The following is a 24,193-nucleotide window of genomic DNA, read 5'->3' as shown; positions in this document are numbered from 1 at the left end:
CTTTACATTCTGACTAGATTGAGTTTGCTGACCCTTGAGTTAAGCATACATTATTTGCTGGGCTGGCCATGGTGGTGCATGTCTTTAATCCTGGCATCCAGGCCAGAAGCACATGGATTTCTTTGAATTCAATGCAAGCTTGGTATATATAGTGAGCTCCAGGCCAGCCAAAGCTACATAGTGAGACCTAGTGAGACCCTGTATTAAAAAAAATATTTCCTAGATGAGAACAATGAACCACACAGCTGTTATGAGTGATAGTACTGTTAGTAAAAAGAAGTGATATATGCAGTTACATTTTATAATCTCAAACATTAAAATATAAAACATTACTATAAAATCTCATTGTAGCTAATTTGAATGATATATTAATATAAAAATGATGCAATTACTTATGATACTATTCATGCATAGTTAGCAGCATATTGGGCACACTGGTATATTAACTTTTGAATATTTTCTTGTATACTTACTATTTTATTTAAAAATTTTTTCTTTATTTTCTTGAGACAAGGTTTCTATATGTCCCAGGCTGGCAGTGAACTTTAAAAAAAGTTATTTTGTTTTCAATTACATATTTCAATATGTCTCTGTATGTAGGTATGGGCAGGTGAGTGCAGTTCCAGAAGAGGCCAGAGAGCCAGATCCCCAGCAGCTGGAGGTGGTTGTGAGCCATCTGACATGGGTCCTGGGAACCAAAGTCAGGTCCTCTGCAAGAACAGTACCTGGTCTTAACTGCTGAGCCATCTCTCTAGTCTCTGGCTTTGACCCCTTAATTGTCCTGTCTCAGCCTCTCAAGTGCTGGGATTGAAGGCATATGTCACCATGATTGGTTCATATATCCGTTTTCTTTGCATGGAAATTACTTCTTAATGAGTATAAAATTTAAACTGGGGATATAGCTCAGTTGGTAGAGTAATTGTCAGGTATGCAAGAAGCTCTGGATTTGATTCTAGCACTGCATAAAATTGAATGTGGTTGCACACACCTATAATCTCAGCACTTGGAAGGTAGAAGCAGGAACATCAGAAGTTCAAATTTATCCTCTGCTGCAGTTTGAGTCCAGCCTGAGCTATGAGGGAGTTGAAGATTAGATAGTTATAGATATAGTTAAAGATTAGATAGTTATAGTTATAGTTTTCCTTGTTAAGAATTTCAGAAAAGAAACTCACTAAAGAGGTTTAATTGTATAAATTTGAAAGATAAGATAGTTCTGTTAGTAATGTAAGTTAGGATAGAAAGCGAATGAGGTACATTTTGGATTTACCAAAATAGGATAGATAATGGAATTATTTTCTCTGAATTTGTCAAATGCAAATGGACTAGACATTGTTTAGGTATTTATTGTATATATATATATATAATTTTTTTTTTGTATTTTGAGACAGGGTTTCTCTGTGTAGCTTTGCGCCTTTCCTGGAACTCACTTGGTAGCCCAGGCTAGCCTCGAACTCACAGAGATCCGCCTGGCTCTGCCTCCCGAGTGCTGGGATTAAAGGCGTGCGCCACCACCGCCCGGCACGTGTATATATTGTATATAGTTATTGTACTTATTGTATATAGTTTTTCTTATATTAGTTATAACTTTTTTCCTTTTTTCTTTTTATTAGAATAGAAGGTGGAAATATGGTGATATTTTATTTGTGCTGAAATGTGATTTTATTTGTATGTTGATAAAGTTGCCTGGAGATCAGAGCTAAGAGCAAGCCATTTAGCAGAAGTCTGGCAGTGGTGGCATATGCCCTTAATCCATTCACATAGCAGGCAGAATCTCTGTGTGTTCAAGAACACAGCCAAGCGGTGACCCAAACCTTTAATCTCAGTACAAACCATAGAGACCTGGAGGTCTGTATAGACAGGCAGTGACGAGGAAGTCATGTGGTTGGGTTTAGAACCAATGAGAAGGCAGAACAGAAAGTCAATAAAAAGACAGGACAGAGGAAGAAGGTCTCTCACTCAGGGGAAGGACAGCAGCGAGTGGTAAGAAGGTGGTCTTAGCTCTTGGCTACTGCTTGATCTCTGGGCTTTTAACTCTTTATTTTGCTCTGTGTTTCTTATTTAATAAGACCGTTTAGAATTACATCTACAGAGCTATATCCATCCTGTCTCAAATAAGCGTGTATGTGTGTGTGTGTGTGTGTGTGTGTGTGTGTGTGTGTGTGTACATATTTTTGAGTAGGCACAAATCATAACCTTTTATATTTACCTAAAATCTTATACAACAAATTTTCCATGTTGTTGAAATTTCTTCCTCAGTTTCATGAGAAAGCAAGGACATTGTTTCATTAACTGCTATTTTGCCAACACATAAATGAATGCTAAGCATGTAGTAACTGCTGAACACATGCTTACTAAATGAGAATAATAGATATATCAACATTATTATATTTTATATATATTTGATATATTTATAGTTTATTTTCTATTTCACTACTTTTGAGGATTCACCTTATTTATGGTTTTTACTATTTTAAATAGTATCATGATGAATACCTTTGGGTTAATAACATTGATGAGTATTTTATTAAATGTGGTTGTGTACCTAGTGAGGTAGATACTTGTATTTGAGTTATTTCCAATTTGATTGGATTTTATTCTACTTACGCAGGTCTGTCCTGGTCCAAGAGCATGACTTACTAAGATTATCAATGGCTCTGGAGGTGGACAGCCTAAGTTTGACTTGCAGATCTACAACTTATTTGGTGTGTTACTTGGGCAAGCAATTTCACCTCTTTGAATGTTATTTTTTTAATCTGTAAAATGGGTCTATCAGTTGCCTTTTTATAGCTGTGACATAAAGGGAAGCAAGGTTTATTTTGGCTCGGTGTTTGAGGACATATAGTCTTTGTGGCAATCTCGGCATGGCATTAGCAGACTGCTGGTCACATTGCACCAACAATCAGGCAGCAAAGAGAGAGGAGATTTGTGGTGCTTTTTTGGCTTTCTCCATTCCTCCTTCTTATTTAGGTCAGGACTTTAGACCATGGGATGTTGCTGTACACATTTTGAGTGGTACTTCTCTCCTTAGTTAAACCTCTTTGGAAACTCACAGGCAAGTCTGGATGTGCCACACATCTAAATTCTAAATTCCATCAAGTTGATAATGAAGATTAACCATGACAGTGGGGATGAGATAAAGATAGGTGTGCAAAATGCTTCAATAAATGTTAACCGTGTATAATTATTATCAATATAAAATCTAATTTATTTTTTTTATTTTTTATTTTTTTTGGTTTTTCGAGACAGGGTTTCTCTGTGTAGCTTTGCGCCTTTCCTGGAACTCACTTGGTAGCCCAGGCCGGCCTTGAACTCACAGAGATCCGCCTGGCTCTGCCTCCCGAGTGCTGGGATTAAAGGCATGCGCCACCACCGCCCGGCAAAATCTAATTAATTTTTATCTGTTATTGATTGAAGACTTGCATGTATATGACATATGCCATTCCATAAATGCCTCTTTTTTCCTGTTAGCATAATCTGATAGTGTGCCCATTTGCCTCAACAACAACAAATAGAGCCGAGAATTGTCCACTGTCACTGAATGTCACCATAAATGTTAACTAGTGCTGTGTAAGAAAAAGGGCATATGAACTTAGCATAATGATAAACAAAGATAAAAATGACTTCCTGGCACTGCCAGATTCCTGTGCATTTCTGTGGTCTTCCTGACAAATTTTGGCTGTGACATCTTTTGTTTCTTAATATGTGACTTATGATAGCTCTTTAACTTAGCTACAACTCACTACCACTTGCCTGGCAGCTTCATAAACTCCTAGTTATCACTTGACTATTGCTGTAGCAGATATGCCCAATCATTTTACATTGTAATTCAAACTTGCCATCTACAAAATTCCCACCTGAGAGGTGCAATCCTGAATGAAAAAGTTAAGCAAGTTCACAATTTTGTATTGGGCTTCATTCATGGCTGTTCTAGGGTACTTATAAGCCTGTGGACCATGAATTGAATGCACCTGCAGAGATTATGACTCAGTGACTAACTTTTGGTTAGGGAGACAGGAGAGCAATTTTGAGAATTCATTGGCTTACTGTGTCCACTGTACAGTTTCCATTTGTCACTTTCTAAGCTGAGATTTGTGGTAGTGTGGGAGGAAGTGGCAATGCTTCAGCATCTGAGGCTGATGCTGTTTGGAGTCTTTGAGACAAAATCTTTGGGACTTAGTGAAAGTCTGTTGTTGGGAAGGAATAGTTGCTCCAGAAGCTGGTACAGCACTGTGTGCTATGTCCTACTGGTCTCGAGTTGTACATTCTCTGTTTCACTGGAAGAATTTGTACAAGTCCAGTTAGGGTAGAACATAGAGTTAGACTGTTAGATTTTACATTGAATACACAGAGGGCCCAAATTTCCACAATAGGCTTTTAATAATAGATTAGAAAGGCAACTCAGTAATTTGCCCATAGTAGGTAGCAGTTAGGTGTTGTGGTTTGACTGAGAATGGCCGCCATAGGCTCATGTATTTGAATGCTTGGTTCCCAGTTGGTGGAAATGTTTGGAAAGGAGTAGCAGGTGTGGCCTTGTTGGAGGAGGTGTGTCACTGGGGGGCAGGATTTGAGGATTCAAAAGCTCACAACATTGCCCATTACCAGTTGTAGTTCTCTCCCTCCTTCCCTCCCTCTCTCTCTTTGCTTCAGTACCATGCCTGCTTGTCCACTACCATTCTCCCTACCTGGATGCTCATGGGTTCACTCTTTGAAACTGTAATCCCCAAATAGATTTTTTTTTTCTGTAAGTTGCCTTGGTCATGGTGTCTTATCACAGTGATAGAAAAGTAACTAAGACACTGGGAGAAATGGAAATGATTCCATAGCTCACAGAGAAAGCCCTGAAGCATCGCTTGATGTTCAGCTCTAGGTCTTACCCTGAACAGCCTATGTCCAATGGGGACAGTGCAAGGCTAAATAAGGCCATTTGTTTCTACTCTAGGCTAAGACATGTGTACCTTCAGTTTGTATTGGCTTCGTAAGATGTGTATTCCTTTTCTCCTTGCTGTGACAAAGGACTGGATGAGAAGTTCATTAGAGGAAGAAGGTTTACTCTCACTCACAGTGTGACTGCAGTTCTCACAGTGTGACTGCAGTTCATCATGGCAGGGACAGAATGAGAGCAGTGCTTCAGGCCACTCATCACATTGCATCCACAGGAAACAAAGAGAAATGAACATGAGCACACAGTCCAATTCCTCCTTTTTATTAAGTCTAGGACCCAAGCCCATGGAATGGGACCACCCATGTTTAGAGTGGGTCTTCTGACTCAGTTACTCTAATCTAGATAATCCCTCACAGATTCTCTCTCTCTCCTCTCTCTCTCTCTCTCTCTCTCTCTCTCTCTCTCTCTCTCTCTCTCTCTCTCTCTCTCTCTCTCTCTCTCTCTCTCTCTCTCTTTGAGACAGGGTTTCTCTGTGTAGCTCAGGCTGTCCTGGAACTGGCTTTGTAGACCAGGCTGTCCTAGAACTCACTCTGTAGACCAGGCTGTCCTCGAACTCACAGAGATCAACCTATCTCTGCCTCTGAAGTGCTGGGAATAAAAGTGTGTACCACCACTGCCCGGCTTCCTCACAGATATTCTTAGAGACTAGCCTAATCTAGGTAAAGCTTTCCAAGTATGTTCTGAAGCTTCTCTCCTATGTTTTTATAATCCTGTCAAATTGAACATATTAAACTGTCACAGAAGTCCAAGTTTTTGCAGTCTCATGTCCGCTCCCGATTTGACTTTTGTTTATTAGCTGTTGGATGTTAGCAATGTTACTTGAACACGTTGAGCCTCCATTGTTCTCTCCTGTGAACTATGGAGTATAATCTACCTCATAAGGTTATGTGGAATAAGAGCCAGGCGGTGGTGGCGCACGCCTTTAATCCCAGCACTCGGGAGGCAGAGCCAGGCGGATCTCTGTGAGTTCGAGGCCAGTCTGGGCTACCAAGTGAGTTCCAGGAAAGGCGCAAAGCTACACAGAGAAACCCTGTCTCGAAAAACCAACCAACCAACCAAACAAACAAAAAGGTTATGTGGAATAAATAGAATAACCCATATAGATCAGAGTTTATGTAAATTATTTAGCTTGATATCTGGTATGTAGTTACCGGTCAGTAACTGATAGCTATTATTGATCCTACTAGGAATTTTGGAGAGACTAATGTGTGGAAAAATATATTGGCTTAAAATTGCATTTCTCAAATAAAAAGGGACCTGAAGATTCATACAAATGTCAGTGCTAGTTGGCACCTGAAATAGTATCCATTTATTTCTGACATAGCTCTGCATTGGAGTCATTTGGAAATCTTACTGATTTATAGTCTCATGGTCTCAGTCCAAAAGAATAAAAATTTTAGTAGTAGAATTCAGGGCTCTGATTTCCACAATAATAGTGACAACAGTAGGAATTCAGAGCCCCAAACAGGCTTTAGGCTCTTTTAGACTGTGCTTTCTTGGTTCCTTAGTGTCTCCCATCCACCCAAGTTCAAAAGAAACAGCTGTTTACATTGCAATTCCATATAAGGACAACAATGATAGACATGCTAACATGGATGGAGTAAATGAAAACAACAGATTTCTATTCTTTGAAAATTTCATACAATGTATTTTGATCGTAGTTACCCTACATTGCTCACCCTAATTACTTCCAGATACTCCCTGCTTCTCACCAGTATTTTAGTTTTTAATGGATGTTTCCCAAAAGAGAAAATGAAAATTAATGAAAGAAGAATTACTGGCCCTTTAAATCTTTTAGAAACTACTTTGAAGGAGGAGGTCTTTCAACTACTCAGGGAGGTGTGACAATAGCTGTCCACCTCTGCACTTTTGACCTGAAGCAGCAGTTTCCTATCAGAGCGCACCTTCACCTAAATTAAGGTCTATTGGCTCATTGGAGCTCTTCCCAGATGTGGAAGGTAAGTCCTATTGCTTAAGACACTATGCACTTCAGACCCAGAGCCCATAGGCACTGAGCTGGAACAACCAGAAAGCCTCCTCATGGTACCATAAGGTGCTATGCCAGCTTCCAAAGGAGGGACGTTATTAGTAGCCTTCCCCAGCTATGATGCCTATAAACCACAATGACCAGCATGGCGTAATAACCCTAAGGGTGCAGTAGTGGCATGCATACCTTGGTAGTAACCAACAGCTCTCAAATTGTACTTAAGACTGGCTCAGCAAGAGGGAAACTGTGTTTAGTATTGGAAAATCAGCCAGCTACCCAGGCTTAATGATGTCCTGGATCTTGCAGGTGAACCTACAACAGCTGCTTTGCTAATCTTAATCCCCAACTGAGAGACTGCTTTGCTAATCTTAATCCCCAACTGAGAGACTGAGAGAGCTACAAGTCCCGGAGAACATTTGAAACAAAAACAGGACAGCAAATATGGGGAAAATGTGAAAGCAAATTCGTATGCCCAGGAAAAAAAAATTCAGGTTCATTCAGAAGAGATCCAAGATTTTATGTTTATATCACAAGCTGATCTTTGGCTTATAGACTGCCCGCAACAATCAACAATAAGCAATAATTACCAATAACAAAAGAAAAGTAATCCCTGAGGAAGAGAATCTGAACTCAACTTTCAACAAAAAGTCACAAAACCTACAAATAAATGGGGAAGTGTGCCACTTTCAAAGAAGATGGAGACAAAGGATCAGGAGTTTAAAATTATCCTTGGCTACATAGCTAGTTTAAGGCTGGGTTGAGGGGCTGGGTGGAGAGGATGCTACAAATCTAGTTAGAACTATGTTGACCAGTTTTGCCACTCTAGACTATTAGAGCTGTAAACTGTTGTCTTTTCTTCTTTTTTTCTGTTTCATTTTGAGTCTCTTGTAGCCCGGATTGGTTTTGAAACTCACTTTGTAGCTGTGCAGCTGATGAGAAGGGTCCTCTTGCCTCTGCCTCCCAAATGCTGAAACACCACTCCTGTGTTTCTTCTTTCTTTTGAAATTTAGGGCCCCCATAACAGCCCGGCAGTCATAAATTTCATCTGTGGCTTAAATTTTTTGCTATAGCACAAAGAGGAGCCATTGGCTTGCTGTTTTTTTAAACAATATATTTTATTTTAAAAAATTGTATGTCGAGGAGGGGGATACTTGAGTGGAGGGGTACTTCCAGAGGCCAGAAGAAGGTGGCCAACCCTTGGAACTGGACTCACTGGCAGTAGTTAGCCGAGCCACTATACATGAGGAAGTGCCGAGAACTGAACTCCAGCCCTCTGAAAGAGCAGGAAGTATTCTTAGCTCCTGAGCCACATCTCCTGCCCCCTGATTTTATTCTTGTACTGGAGTGATATCCAGTTTTCCACTTTGAAAAATGACTGGTGAGGTTAGCCACAGCTCCCCTTCTTTTTTCCTCTTTTCTTCTGCCTTTTTGACAAGTTCTCACTATATAATCAAGGCTGGCCTCAATCTCATGGTCCCCAGATTTTAGCTTTCCAAGTGCTGGGATTATAGGCATGCCTCACTGTGGCTGGTTTGTTATTGTTACTGTTTCTGCTGTTGTTGTTAATGTTTTGATACAGGGTCTCACTATGTAGCCTTAGCTGGTCTAGAATTCATTATGTAGAACAAGTTGGCCTAGAACTCATAGAGATCCACCTGCCTCTATCTTCCCAATGCTGGGATTAAAGGTGTGTGTTTGTCTAGCTTCTTTTCTTTTCATGTCTTGGTTAAGTGGGATTTTAAATCAACTAATCTTGATTCATAAATTTATACGTATGTACTTTTCATAAAGAACTACCATTGAGTACTTTCTTCTTCTTGTCTTGGCATAGTTTTCTGTAGTCATTTGTAATCATATTGTACATATAATTTATTTTATTTCATACACACAAAAATTATTTTAAAACATTTCATACAATATATTTTGATATTTTTTACCTTCTCCAACACCTCCCAGATCTTCCTCACTTCTCTACCCACCCAACTTCATGGTTCTCATTTTCTTCGAAAAACCCAGGAAAAACAATTTTTTTCGTCAATCTGTCATACTTAAAAATTTTTATATTCTGCTTGTTTCACATAATATGATATCATAGGCATTTTACTGTGTTCATAAAATGTTGTGTAATGTTCTTTTTAAGAAGCTAGAAAAATGGTCCATTAAGTAAATACACTTAATCATTTCTTAGACATTTGGACATTTTAATTGTTTTTAATTATTCCCTGTCATTAATAATGTTGAGTGCCTACCTTGGCTCTAAAAGTTTTTCCTCTTGTGGTCTGGGTTATTTTTAGGCTTGCTTTCCAAATGAATTTTCTAGGTAAAAGAGTCTAAGCAGCTGTCAGCCATTTGATCAATGTTGTATCAACATCATTGAAAATGTATGACGCTTTTGGAAGGCAGTGATTATTTTAACGTTGTAGACATTTTACTTAGTCTTACTGTACCTCAGTTTTCTCATTGCTAACGTGGTAAAAATGGATGCTATTAGATCTGAAAGTCATATAGTATGGTATTTTCACCACCTTTCTTAACTTCTTTATTTTTTTTCTTCCTTGAAAATTTCCAGAGTGAGTTAATTCTTGCCAGAGTCTCATTTTAATATTTTGAAATCATTGAAGAATGTTGCAAACAATTTCTCTAGCCATGTTTATTGTGGTTGTTGATGATTTTTTTTTAATCATCACTAACCATATTAGTGCTGGTTTTGGCTCCACAGGACATTTTCCTTCCTTTTCTATAGCCAGTTTTCCTAGTCATCATTTCTTTTATCTGAAGAGGGAGCAAGAAGTTCTCTTTAGTGACTCCTCTTCTAATAGCACACTAGTGGATGATCTGGTCTCCTTACTAAAGCTCTTATTTTTTTTTCTTCCTTTAAGTCTAGCAAACCATTTGCCTGGTTACCTCTCATCAGGGGCTGCAATTATCCATGATATTTCACTAAAAGTGTATTAGTAAGATATGATTGTTAGTTAGAAATAACCATTGTCCAGAACTTCTGCTTTTGTATTTGAAGCATTTTCAAAGTTGAAAAGAAAGGGGTAGACATAAAACATAAAAGGTGAATATGAGAATGTACGCAGAGAGAAACAAATTCACCATTTGGAGAACAAATGAATAGACAGAGAAAAGGATGTGACAGGGGAGTTTTGTCTGTTTCTCGTGACACCTTGTTATCTTAAAGTAGAAATGCAACCTCTTTCTGACAATGTAGTCAGCTTTGTGAACTTGGCCAATCAAGTTCTAATTCCTGTTTTCAGTTTCCTTAGGACTAAAATGAACCCATGCCTGCTGGTAGCCACCTATAATCCCAGCATCCAGAAAGCTACAGCAGGATTATTATTATTATTGTAGGTCTACAAGCCTGGACTATATAGTGAGTTCAAGCCTAGCCTAAAATACACAGTAAGACCTTGTCATTCAAAATAAAAAGAATGAAATGAGTGACTTGGAGTAAGAGAGATGGTTGGTAGAACTAGGAGACTTTGGGATAGTGAATATCTAGAATGCAGATACTGTCTTGACTTCGCTAAGTATTTCTTGCCTCATACCGTATGTCTCAGTAAGATCTTGGAATCTACTTTCAACAAATAAATTTATAGAAGATTTTGTAGGCCAGACAGAGAGCAGTGAACTTCTTTTAAAAGTATTTGTTCATCTGAGACAGCACCTCACTATTTAGTTCAGGTGAGTAACTCACTCACTATGTAGTTGTTGATGAAAACAAGAAAGAAAGAAAGGAAGGAAGGAAGAAAGAAAGAAAGAAAGAAAGAAAGAAAGAAAGAAAGAAAGAAGGAGGGAAGGAAAGAAAAGAAAGTAAGAAGAAAGGAAGGAAAGGAAGAAGGAAAGGAAGGAAGGAATGAAGTAAACAATAGATGGTTAATAAAACCTATAACTCTTACCTCAAGGTGGATAAGAAATAGTTTATTTTAGAACCAGATATGAGTGATCACAGCCTGGGAACACAGATTTAGGTTACTCCGGTTTCTGTGTCCCAATATGGAAGCAATTTCAGGAAGGTTTTATAGTAATAGAACAAAGAAAGCCATGAATCAAGACATCTTCATTGGTGGAAGTATTAGGTAGGTGGGTTAAAGCAAGGTGATAGAATGTCTCTTCTAGGCCTGAGATACTGTCTGATGGTATCCTTGCCTCTGTGGATGGTTAGAACATGAGAACTCTGTCTCTACCGTTGATTTACCTAATGCTCACAAAGCTGTTAGATCAGGCACAGAGAAATACAACCCATGGCCATGAAGAGGGCTAATGCTAGTCCAAGATAATTTGGCTCTGAACTTGCCACTATTCTCAACTCTGTACCATCATTGAAGTTCTCATCAGTGAATCAGTCTTTCAGAAAGTTCAATTGAAGGGGCAATTTCTTTCTGGACCTTGTGCTCACATAGCTTACACCTTCCTCAAAATTGCAATCCTGTCTCCCCAGTGATGATAGGCCTGTTCCACCATGCCCAGTTAGGTTTTTCCTGACTCAGCAACTTAACTTTAAATTAATTTAAAATTATTGAATGCCTTATTAATTGAAAATAAAGATCGAGAGCCTGGTGTGATAAATGCATGTTTATATTACTAGCACTTGGGATATGGAGGCAGGAGATCAGGAGTTGAAGGCTATCCTTGTCTACATAGTGAGTTCAAGGCCAGCATAGGATACAGGAGACCCCCTCTCTAAGAGAAAGGAGGGATCAAGCTGGATATGGTAATACATATTTGTAATCCAAGTACAATTGAGTCAGATTGAATCAGAAGGATTACATCAAGTTTTAGGACAACCTGGGCTTCAGGGTGAGATAGTTTTTTTCAAAAAACACAAAACCAAACAAATCATAAAAGAAAGTAAGGATTGGGCAGAGGATGTAGCTAGCTTGTGGTAGAGTACTTGCCTACAATATATAAAACCTAGATTCAGTGTGATCTTTAAAATCTCTGATCACGTTGCCTCAGTAGCACTGGTGGAGATGTCACCATCAAAATATGATCTTCTATAAAAGCAGCAAATGCACTGAGAAACACTTTCATCATCAACTTTTCATTAACTCAGAACTTTATCCAAATGAATGCAGCCCCAAATAAAGCATACTTACTTTTAAAAAAATGGGTTAATATATGAAACCGCAATGAACTTTGTGACATTTTATCTTGGTGTGTGTTCCTACTGCCTTAAAAAAATGCTCTGCGATAACTTTGAAAACGAATTGCATAATCCTAGAACATGTGAAAACCACTATTTTTGTAGCCATTTGAGAAAGCAGAATGATTTTTCAGTTTCCCCAGTTCTGGGAATTATGGCTTCTACAGTTTGTCTTATTTGAAATGAGTCAGAGCTTGCTTGTTTCAAAGTTCTTTTTTTCCAGAGCATTTTAAAAATACAATTGGGTGGGTAGGGAGTTTGGGAGGATCAGGGAGGGTGGGAGGATCAGGGAGGGAAGAAATGTGGTCAAAATATGTATTACTAATTTTTTAATGAACAAAAAAGAAAATACTCAATAGTAGTTGTTTAGGACTCCAGTTACTGCAGGCAGCAGAAAGAATAAAGAGCAAACAAATTTCTGGACAGTATTCATTAAAAGTAAAAGGAGAATAAGCACCTTTGAGAGCTCTGGAAAGCTGCGGCATATTCCTGGACCTCTAGGTCATGCGCATGTATAGAGCTTTGTACATGCCCAGTGTTTGTGCTTAGCTAGAAAAGAACTGAGAACGCTCTGTTCCTGAAATTCTAGATGACTTTTCTTTGGGAAAGAAGCAATTGAAGGCTAGAATAGAATTGTAAATTGCCTGGCTAAGTGTTGAAGGCACACCCTCAAATACATACATAATAGTTCAAGGCTGTCGTAGTTAGGGTTTCTACTGCTGTGTAGAGACACCACAGCCATAGCAACTCTTAATAAGGAATGCATTTAATTGGGTCTGGCTTACAGTTTCAGAGGTCCATTATCATCATGATGGGAAGCATCGCAGCTTATAGACAGACATTGTGCTGGAGAAGGAATCCAGATTTCTACATCGGCTGGCAGGCATCAGAGAGAGAGAACCACTGGGCCTGGCTTGAGATTCTGAAACCTTAAAGCCCACTCTTGGTGCACACACTTCCTCCAACAAGGCCACACCTACTCCAACAAGGCCATACCTCCTAATAGTGCCATTCTCTATGGGGGCCATTTTCATTCAAATCACCATGTTCCACTCACTGGTCCTTATAGGCTTGTAGTCATATCACAATGCAAAATGCATTTAGTCCAACTTCAAAACTCCCCATAGTCTATAACAGTATCAGCACTGTTTAAAATTCCAAAGTCCAAAGTCTCTTCAGAGACTCATGCAATCTCATAACTGTAATCCCCTGTAAAATCAAAATCAAAAAGCAGATCACATACTTCCAACATATAATGGCACAGGAAATACATTACCATTCCAAAATGGAGGGAAGGGAGCATAGTAAGGAAATACTGGACCAAAGCAAGACCAAAAACCAGCTGGGCAAACTCCAAACTTTGCATCTCCATGTCTAATGTCAAAAGACTCTTCAGATCTCCAATTCCTTTCAGCTTTGTTGACTACAACACACTTCTTTCTCTTGGGCTGGTTCCATTCCTTGTTAGCAGCTGTCCTTGGCAGGTATCCCATGGCTCAGGCATCTCCAACATCTTGGGGTCTTCAAGGCAATGTAGGCTTCACCTTCACAGTTTTGCACAATGGTCTCTCTGGACTTCCATTCAGGGACACTCCTGACACATGCCTGGCCTCAGAAGCTTTTCTGAGCCATGGAGGGAGATTCCATGTTTTTTTCTTGTATTCTTGACTCTAAAACCAGAACCACTTGGCTGAAGCTACCCAGTTCTGCTGCTTGCTGGGACTGGAACATGGCCCCCTTGTTCAAATACATTTCCACCAGCTTTATGTTTTGAGTGGTTTCATTCACTGCCTAAGCTTGCTGTCTTGGGACTTACTCTATAGACCAGGCTGACCTTGAACTCAGAAATCTCTCAGCTTCTGTCTTCCAAGTGCTGGGATTAGAAGTGTGCACCATCACTCCTGGTCCTAAGCTGTTCTTTATTTCCTTTTCACAAATTGGAAGCTTAGCTGGGTGGAGTCTTGCTCTGAGGTCACCACTCCCTTTATTCCATTTAGCATCAGGTTTTTATTTAATATGTTTACATGTCCTGGTGCCCCCTTTATCCTCAAACTGTACATTTTGTATTTTTCCTTGCTTAGCTTTTTCCTTTTCATTATAGATCTTCATAAGCATGGCTACTAATAACCAATCAACACAGTCAATACTACACTGTCTGGAAATCTCCTCTGTCAAAGCTGTTAATCCATAACTCTTCAATTTATCTTCAAACAGATTCTTCTGGACAAGGGCAGAAAGTAGTCACATTCTTTGCCAAACTATCACAAGAATGATGTCTAGGCCACATACTAATATTATTCTTTTCTGAAATATCTTCTGGACCACAGTTCAAATCACCCTCAGCATCACTGTCTTCTATGCTCTTACTAGTATGTCCCATTAAACTCTGCTTAGTGTCCAGTTGTTTTTCTAGCACAAATTTCCAAATTGTTTCATATTCCTCCAAACAAAAACATGGTCAGGCAAATCACAGCAATACCCAAGTTCCTGGTACCAGCTTTTCTTAGGGTTTCTATTGCTGTAATGAAACACCATGACCAAAAAGCAAGATGAGGAGGAAAGGGTTTATTCAGCTTACACTTCCACATTGCTGTTCATCACTGAAGAAAGTCAGGACAGGAACCCAAACATGGCAGGAACCTGGAGGCAGGAGCTGATGCAGAGGCCATGGAGGAGTGCTGCTTACTGGCTTGCTCCCCATGGCTTTCTCAGCCTGCTTGCTTATAGACACCAGGACAACCAGCCCAGGGGTGGCACCACCCACAGTGTTCTGGGCCGTCCCACATCAATCACTAATAAAGAAAATGCCTTACAGCAGGATCTTATGGGGGTATTTTTTTTCAACTGAGGTTACTTCCTTTCAGATAACTCTAGTTTCTGTGTCAAGCTGACATAAGACTAGCCAGCACAGGCACAGAGACTTATTGGTTTAAATGGTTTAAAGGAATCTCTTACCTGGACCTGGTGGTGCAGGCCTGGTTGAGGCTGCTTAGAGTCATAGGCACATCACATGTTCAAGGCTTGTCTGGGCTATAAAGTGAATACAAAGTCAGCCTGGCTTGCTTAATGTGGCCCATATTTTTGTTAAAGCCAGAAATGGTTTGGGGATATAGCTCAACTGAAGTAGATCATTCCTAGCATGCACGAGGCTCTACATTTAATCCCTACTATTGAAAAGGAAAGAGAGGATTCATGTTATTTCCTGGACATAGTACAGTCTTTATGAAGTCGTTAAATAAATAGCATGACAAGAGCAGCAAAGCCAGGAAAGGAAGGGGATCTGATTTTTTATAATTGCCACATTGTATTACTTAAGATATTCATTAAAAATGACACCTGGGATGAAATTGCAAAAAAGCAGTCCACTAACAAAAGTAAAAAAAAAAAAAAAAATAGAAACTGTTCCCGGGGATCTCAGATAATTGATTTCTTTGACAAATACTTTTAATTAGCTATTTAAAATATATTCAATTTAAGGAATCTGTGTCAAAAAAGCTACAGGAATGGATGAGAACAATTTCTCACAAAATAGAGAAAATATAAAGACTTAAAATATTTTAGAAGGAAACAGCTAAAAATCTGTATTTTATTGGGAACTTACTCCTTACACTGAATCACCTTGCCCAACCTTAATACAAGGGGAGGAGCTTAGTCCTACTGCAACTTGATATGCCGTGTTTTGTTGACACCCATGGGAGGTCTGCCCCTTTCTGAACTGAAATGGAGGCGGAGTGGATGGGGGTAGGGAGCACAGGGGAGATTGTGGGGAAGGAATGGGAGGAGAGGAGGGAGGGGAAACTGCAGTTGGGATTTTAAAAGAAAATGTACAGTAAATAAAATTCACCACAGTGGCTTAGTGTCAGATTTGTACAGTGAATAGAAAGGATCAACGAATCGAAGGGTAAGGGCACTGAAGAAAAGAAAGGAAAATAATTGAAGGCATCTATTTGAAGTCTTGGATCAGTTAGCATATTATAGATTAAAAATGACCTTTGTTACTTGTCTGTTCATTTTTGTTAAATAAAATTGAATAGAGGAATATGGGAGTGGTAGACAGTTAAGAAAAGTGAACTTAGGGTTTGGCAGATGGCTCAGTGATTAAGAGCACTTGTTGTTCTTCCAGAGGACCTGGGTTCCTTTACCATTGCCCGTATGGTGGCTTACAATTGTCTGTAATTCCAATTCCAGGGGATCTGACGCCCTCTTTTGTCCTCTACCCAAGAAGTGTAGAGGCTATTCTTTTCAAGCATATGTAGAATATTCTTCAAGTGACCATATGTTAAATCAGAAAATAGGCTTCAATAAATGCAAATAATAAAAAAAAATAACTTATTTCCTGACCACAGTAGGTTACTAATAACAGCAAGTTTTGAAATCTAAAACTTGGTGAAAATTAAATAGCATATTCTGAAATAGTCAATAGATTATGGAGGGAATCTATTAGAAGTCTTTTTGCTTAAAAAGCACCAATTTAGGGGGTGGATATGGTAGTGCAGTCCTGTGTGTAATTCTGGCACTCAGGAGCCTTAGTGAGCCAGCCCTATCTACATAGTGAGAAACTAAATAGCTAACTAACTAAGTATCTGGACAAATTTGTTTGCCCAAGCTTTCATATATTTGGAGAATGTACTTGATGCTTGTGGTGGGAAGTTGGGGAATTTGAAGACACAATAAAAGCTATTTAATTTATCTTGTGTGTATGAAGAAATTGAAATCCAGGGCGGAGAACTGAATGGCTGTCACACTGCCAATAAGTGGCAGAATTGGCTTTAGAAGGGGAGAGATGTTAGTATTCTCTACTTTGTATGCATACTCCACATTTGCAACATAATTTTATTCTTATAGAGAGCTACACACTAAAGTAGATGTGATTATGCCTGTTGATAGGTAAGGCAGCTGAAGCTGAGTGTCAAGTCATTTACACAAAGTCACTCAGGAAGAAAGTGATGGAACAAGACTTCCAATCCAGGCCTACTTCTCTAGAAAATTTTGTTTCTTCTCTTTCTCCATATTGTTTATTAAACTAAAAGCCTTATTATCTCACACCCTATCTGATGTTTTTTCAAATTTATAAATTAGTTTCTTGCTTATCTGTGACTAAGAGAATTAAATACAATATTAATTGTGAAATAATTCTCTAGTTGGGGATTAGCAGAAAAGGAAAGAAAAAGAAGAGAAATAATCAGTAGGTACTTAGCCTGTCTTCCTGCTCACCTTAGATTTGATGTCATTCTTTACTGTCTCTGTGAGATTAAGACACTGGTCCCTACTTCAAGTTGCATAGATCTTTGCCTCCTTCATTACTAATTTGCTTTATTTTTATTCTCTCTTACCAGCGGAATCATTCAAGGAATTTGCTGAATTGCTCAATGAAGTAGAAAATGAGAGGATGATGATGGTAGGTCACTGTATTAGTAAAGGTTCTGTAAAGGAATAGAACCATTCGGGTGAGTATATGTTAAAAGGGAATGTATGTGACTCTGTTCACATCTGAGAGGCTGGGAACCTAGTAGCTGCTCAGTCAATGAGGCTAGATGCAGTCTCAATAGAGCAGTGAAGAATTTCTGGAGAGTTTCTGGTCTTCAGTCCATGTTGAAGGCCAAGAACCTGGGTTCTAATGTCACCAAAGGATGGCAGGCAGAACAGCAGCAGAGTATTTGTGTTCACCAGCAGGTAGTGAAGGTAAGCAGACAAAACCCGACACTGCTTTTCCCTCAGACCTCTTTATATCCGGGTCACCACTTTGGAAGATGGTCTTCCTCTATTCTGTTAATCCTTCCATGAAATACTGTCACAGACATGACCACAGAACACTCTTACTGGATCGCAGATCCAATCAAGTAGACAAGCAAATTAACCATACTAAGTGTCTTTTGCAGAGCAGAGCTATAATTTTATTGAAGCTCAATTCACCTTTTTTTTTTCTTTTAAAATATTTAAATTTTTTGTGTATGGCTGTTTTGCATGCTTATATGTTTGTGCCTCATATGCATGTCTGATACCTGCGGAGGACAGAAGAGGGATCCCCTGGAATTGAACTTACATGTGGTTGTAAGTCACCATATATGTGCTGGGATTTGAACTGGGGTCCTTTGGAAGAGCAGTCAGTGCTCTTAACTGCTGAGCCATCTCTAGCCCCCATTTTTTTCTTTCATAGGTCTTGCTTTTGGAGTCTAATAATTCATCATGAAATATAAGGTCATCTAGCTTATTCTGATATCTCTAAGGAGTTTTGTACCTTTAGGTCTATGATCCATTTTGAGTTAATTTTTTGAAGGATTCAAGATCTTTATTTAGTTTAATTTTTTACTATGTGGGTATCTAGTGGTCCCTTTTTCTCCACACCCACCCCAGTATTTGTTGTTTGTTGTTTTGCTGTTCTTTACTGTTCTGACTGGGGTAAGGTGAACTTGAAAGTCATTTTGATTTGTATTTCCCTAGTTGTTGGGGATGATGACCATCTTTAGAAATATTATTTTAGTCATTTTCCCTCTTCTTTTAAGAACTCTCTGTTCAGATCCCAGGATCATTTTGTTTGAATGGGCCATTTGTGGTTTTGACCCTTTGTTTTTTTGAGTTCTTAATATATTCTGGATATTAATCCTCTGTCAGATATACAGATGGCAAAGATTCTTTCAATCAATTCTGTGGGCCTCCTCTTCACCCAGATGGTTGTTTCTTTAGCTGTACAGAAGCTTTTAAGTTTTATTACGTCCCGCTTGTCAATTGTTGGCCTTAATTCTTAGACAAATGGAGTCTTATTCAGGAAGTCCTTTCCTACACCTATATGGTTTAGGTACTGCATATGTTTTCTTCTAGCAGTTTCAGTGTTTGAGGTTTTAGGTTTAGGTCTTGGATCCGTTTAGAGTTACTTTTTGTACAAGGTGATAGACACGGGTCTAATTTCATTCTTCTGCATGTGGAATTCCAATTTTTCCAGTATCATTTGTTGAAGATGTTTCCCTTTTTTTTCCAACATATGTTTTTGCCACCTTTGTCAAATATTAAGTTGCTGAAGTTTTCTGTACTCATGTTTGTGACTTCAATTTTGTCCCATTGATCTACATGTTTGGTTTTTGCCAGTGTCATAAGTTCCTTTATTACTATGGTCCTGTAGTATATTTTGAGATCTGGAATGGCAATCTCTCCAGTGTTGTTCTTTTTGCTAAGGATTGTTTTGACTGTCTGGGGTCTTTTGTGGTTCCATAGTAATTTCAGGATAACTTTTTCTATTTCTGTGACAAATGAGATCAGGATTTTGATTGGGAATTATGCATTGAATCTGTAAATGGCTTTTGTTAAAATGGCTATATTTTTACAATATTAATCTATGAGTATAGGGTGTTTTTCCATTTTCTACGGTCTTTTTCCATCTCTTTCTTCAGAAATGTAAATTTTTCATTGTAAGATACTTCACCTCCATGGTTAGGTTTATTCCTAGATAGTTTATTTTCTTTAGGGCTATTGTGAATGGGATGATTGTGTTCCATGATCTTCTCTGTATTTTTATTGGTGATATATAGAAAAGGTATTGATTTGTGCAAGCTGATTCTGTATTCTGCCATCTTGCTGAGTTTGTTCATCATTTCTAGAAGTTTTCTGGTGGAATTTTGACATATCTAATGTATAATATCATATCATATGAAGGTGGCAATAGTATGACTTCTTTTACTATTTGTATACTTTTAATTTCTTTTTATCTTGCCTTTTTCAGAACAGTTTATTTGGGGGGGCAAGGAAAGGTTTATTTGGCTAACATATCTTAAATCGCAGTCCATCAAGGAAAGCCAAGGAAGGAACTCAAACCATGTGATCAACTGGAGGCAGAAGCTGATGCAGAGGCCATGGAAGAGTGCTGCTTGCTGGCTTGCTCCTCATGGCTTGCTCAGCCGTATTTAAAATAATTTAATTTTTTAATTTTTGGGATAATTACAACATTTTTCCCTCCTGTAGATGTAACAGTCTTAATAAATAAGAAACACAGAGCCAACTGTAGAGTTAAAAACCCAAGAGGTTAGAGCAGTAGCTAAGAGCTGAGACTTAAAACTGCCTTCTTTTTTTTTAAGATTCAAGATAATTTTTTTATTTCATTTTTTAAAATTTTATTTTATAATTTAATTTAATTTTACATATCAGCCACAGATTCCCTTGTTCCCCCCTACACCACCTCCCCCCCCGCCTTCCCCTCAGCCCACACCCCATTCCCATCTCCTCCATGGCAAAGACTCCCCTGAGGATTGAATCAAACTTGGTAGATTCAGTCCAGGCAGGTCCAGTCCCCTCCTCCCAGGCTGAGTCAAGTGTCCCTGTATAAGCTCCAGGTTCCAAACAGCCAGCACATGCACTGAGGACAGGTCCTGGTCCCACTGCCTGGGGGCCTCCCAAACAGATCAAGCTAATCAACTGTCTCACTTATCCAGAGGGCCTGATCCAGTTGGGGGCTCCTCAGCTATTGGTTCATAGTTCATGTGTTTCCATTCATTTGGTTATTTGTCCCTGTGCTTTTTCCAACCTTGGTCTCAACAATTCTCGCTCATACAAACCCCCCTCTTTCTCGCCAATTGGACTCCTGGAGCTCCACCTGGGGCCTGGCCATGGATCTCTGCATCCGGTTCCCTCAGTCATTGAATGAGGTTTCTAGCACGACAATTAGGGTGTTTGGCCATCCTATCACCAGAGTAGGTCAGTTCGGGCTTTCTCTCGACCATTGCCAGTAGTCTATTGTGGAGGTATCTTTGTGGATTTCTGTGGACCTCTCTAGCACTTTGCTTCTTCCTATTCTCATGTGGTCTTCATTTATCATGGTCTCTTATTCCTTGTTATCCCTCTCTGTTCTTGATCCAGCTGGGATCTCCCGCTCCCCTAAGCTCTCTTTCCCTCGACCCTTGCCCTTTATTACCCCCATTCACGTCCAGGTTGTTCATGTAGATCTCATCCATTTCTCTGTCATTGGGCGATCCCTGTGTCTTTCTTGGGGTCCTGTTTTCTAGGTAGCCTCCCTGGAGTTGTGAGTAGCAATCTAGTCATCTTTGTTTTACATCTACTATCCTCCTATGAGTAAGTACATACCATGTTTGTCTTTCTGAGTCTGGGTTACCTCACTCAGGATTATTTTTTTCTAGATCCATCCATTTGCCTGCAAACATCATGATGTCATTGTTTTTCTCTGCTGAGTAGTATTCCATTGTGTATATGTACCACATTTTATTTATCCATTCTTCAGTTGAAGGGCATCTAGGTTGTTTCCAGGTACTGGCTATTACATACAATGCTGATATGAACATAGCTGAGTAAGTGCTTTTGTGGTATGATTGAGCATTCCTTGGGTATATGCCCAAGAGTGGTATAGCTGGATCTTGGGGGAGATTGATTCCCAATTTTCTAAGAAAGCGCCATATTGATTTCCAAAGTAGTTGTACAAGCTTGTATTCCCACCAGCAATGGAGGAGAGTTCCCCTTGCTCCACATCCTCTCCAGCATAAGCTGTCTTCAGTGTTTTTGTTCTTAGCCATTGTGACAGGTGTAAGGTGGTATCTCAGAGTTGTTTTGATTTGCATTTCCCTGATGATTAGGGATGTTGAGCAATTCCTTAAATGTCTTTCAGCCATTTGAGTTTCCTCTGTTGAGAATTCTCTGTTTAGTTCTATAGCCCATTTCTTAATTGGACTGTTGGACATTTTGATGTCTAATTTCTTGAGTTCTTTATATATTCTGGATATCAGTCCTCTGTCACATGTGGGATTGGTGAAGACCTTTTCCCATTCTGTAGGCTGTCACTTTGCCTTGTTGACGGTATCCTTTGCTCTACAAAAGCTTCTCAGTTTCAAGAGGTCCCATTGATTGATTGTTTCTCTCAGTGTCTGTGCTCCTGGTGTTATATTTAGGAAGCGATCTCCTATGCCAATGCTTTCAAGACTACTTCCTACTTTCTCTTCTAGCAGGTTCAGAGTAGCTGGATTTATGTTGAGGTCTTTGATCTACTTGGACTTAAGTTTTGTGCACAGTGACAGATATGGATCTATTTGCAGCCTTCTACACGTTCATATCCAGTTGTGTCAGCACCATTTGTTGAAGATGCTTTCTTTTTTCCATTGTAGAGTTTTGGCTTCTTTGTCAAAAATTATATGTTCATAGGTGTGCGGATTAATGTCAGGGTCTTCAATTCAATTCCATTGGTCTACATGTCGGTTTTTATGCCAGTACCAAGCTGTTTTTATTACTGTAGCTCTATAGTAGAGCTTGAGGTCAGGAATCGTGATGCCTCCAGAGGTTGTTTTATTGTACAGAATTCTTTTGGCTATCCTCGGTTTTTTGTTTTTCCATATGAAGTTGAGTATTATTTTTTCTAGGTCCGTGAAGAATTGTGTTGGTATTTTGATGGGGATTGCATTGAATCTGTAGATTGCTTTTGGTAAGATTGCCATTTTTACTATATAAATCCTGCCTATCCATGAGCATGGGAGATCTTTCTATTTTCTGAGATCTTCAATTTCTTTTTTCAGGGACTTAAAGTTCTTGTTATATAGGTCCTTCACGTGCTTGGTTAGTGTTACCCCAAGGTATTTTATATCATTTGTGGCTATTATAAAGGGTGATGTATCTGTGATTTCCTTCTCAGCCTGTTTGTCAATTGTATATAGGAGGGCTACTGATTTTTTTGAGTTGATCTTGTATCCTGCTATGTTGCTGAAGGTGTTTATAAGCTGTATCAGTTCCTTGGTGGAATCTTTGTGTTCACTCAAGTATACTATGATGTCATCTGCAAATAGGGAAAGCTTAACTTCATCCTTTCCAATTTGTATCCCCTTAATCTCCTTATGTTGTCTTATTGCTCTGGCTGGAACTTCAAGTACTATATTGAATAAATATGGGGAGAGTGGACATCCTTGCCTCGTTCCTGATTTTAGTAGAATCGCTTTGAGTTTCTCTCCATTTAATTTGATGTTGGCTGTTGGCTTGCTGTAAATTGCCTTTATTATGTTTAGGTATGTTCCCTGTATTCCTGATCGCTCCAAGACCTTTATCATGAAGGGGTGTTGGATTTTGTCAAATGCCTTTTCTGCATCTAGTGAGATGATCATGTGTTTTTTTTTCTTTGAGTTTGTTTATATGGTGTATTACATTGATAGACTTTCGTATGTTGAACCACCTTTGCATCCCTGAGATGAAGCCTACTTGATCATGGTGGATAATTGTTTTGATATGTTCTTGGAGTCTGTTTGCCAGTATTTTATTGAGTATTTTTGCATCAATGTTCATGAGGGAGATCGGTCTGTAGTTCTCTTTCTTTGTTGTATCCTTGTTTGGTTTAGGAATCAGGGTAATTGTAGCCTCATAGAAGGAGTTTGGTAATGTTCCTTCTGTTTCTATTGTGTGGAACAATTTAAAGAGTATTGGTATTAACTCTTCTTTGAAGATCTGGTAGAATTCTGCACTGAAACCATCTGATCCTGGGCTTTTTTTGGTTGGGAGACTTTTAATGACTGTTTCTATTTCGTTAGGGGTTATTGGACTATTTAAATAGTTTATCTGGTCTTGATTTAACTTAGGTATGTGGTAATTATCCAGAAAATCATCCATTTCTTTTAGATTTTCCAGTTTTGTGGAGTAGAGGTTTAAAACTGCCTTCTTACCCTTCCTGCTGCTGCTGTCCTTCCCCTCAGCAAGAGACCTACTTCCTGTGTATCTGTTTCATGTATAAATTCTTTTGTTTCTCCAGTTCCATATTGTCTTCATTACTATAACTTTGTAGTAAGCCTTGAAATAAGGTATACATTTTAGGGCCAGTTTGTTAATATCCACAAAGTAAGTTGCTGGCATTTTAATTGGCATGACACTGAATCTATAGATCCAGCTGGGCAAGCTGTTATCTTATATATGATGACTTTTTGTGTCTGGGACCATGAGTCATCTTCCTCTTACTACTTTTACGTGATGTATTACATCAGTGTTTTGTAACTTATTTATAAAGGTCTTTAATGTATGTTTCTAGGTTTGTACCTAAGAATTGTTTTGTTTATTCTAATCATTTCAATGATTTTAAATATAATCTTGACCTGAGTATGGTAATACAAACAAGTCTGTACTCCCAGATCCCAGGAAAGTGGTTGAAGCT

The 24,193-nt window shown here is 38.9% G+C and overlaps 1 protein-coding gene across 1 annotated transcript in view; it reads left to right on the top strand.

The window, feature by feature from the left end:
• The window catches only part of Ophn1 (oligophrenin 1), a 348,861-nt gene that overhangs the window by 109,714 nt on the left and 214,954 nt on the right, over window positions 1–24,193 (top strand). The window contains exon 4 of the mRNA XM_059250481.1: window positions 17,415–17,476. Within this exon, the coding sequence (XP_059106464.1) occupies window positions 17,415–17,476 (62 nt within the window). The remainder of the gene's footprint in view (window positions 1–17,414; window positions 17,477–24,193) is intronic.

This window comes from Peromyscus eremicus, chromosome X (assembly GCF_949786415.1).
Source record: "Peromyscus eremicus chromosome X, PerEre_H2_v1, whole genome shotgun sequence".
NCBI lineage: Eukaryota > Metazoa > Chordata > Mammalia > Rodentia > Cricetidae > Peromyscus > Peromyscus eremicus.
The sequence above is the reverse complement of the archived record's forward strand: the minus strand, read 5'-3'. Positions and strand labels throughout refer to the sequence as shown.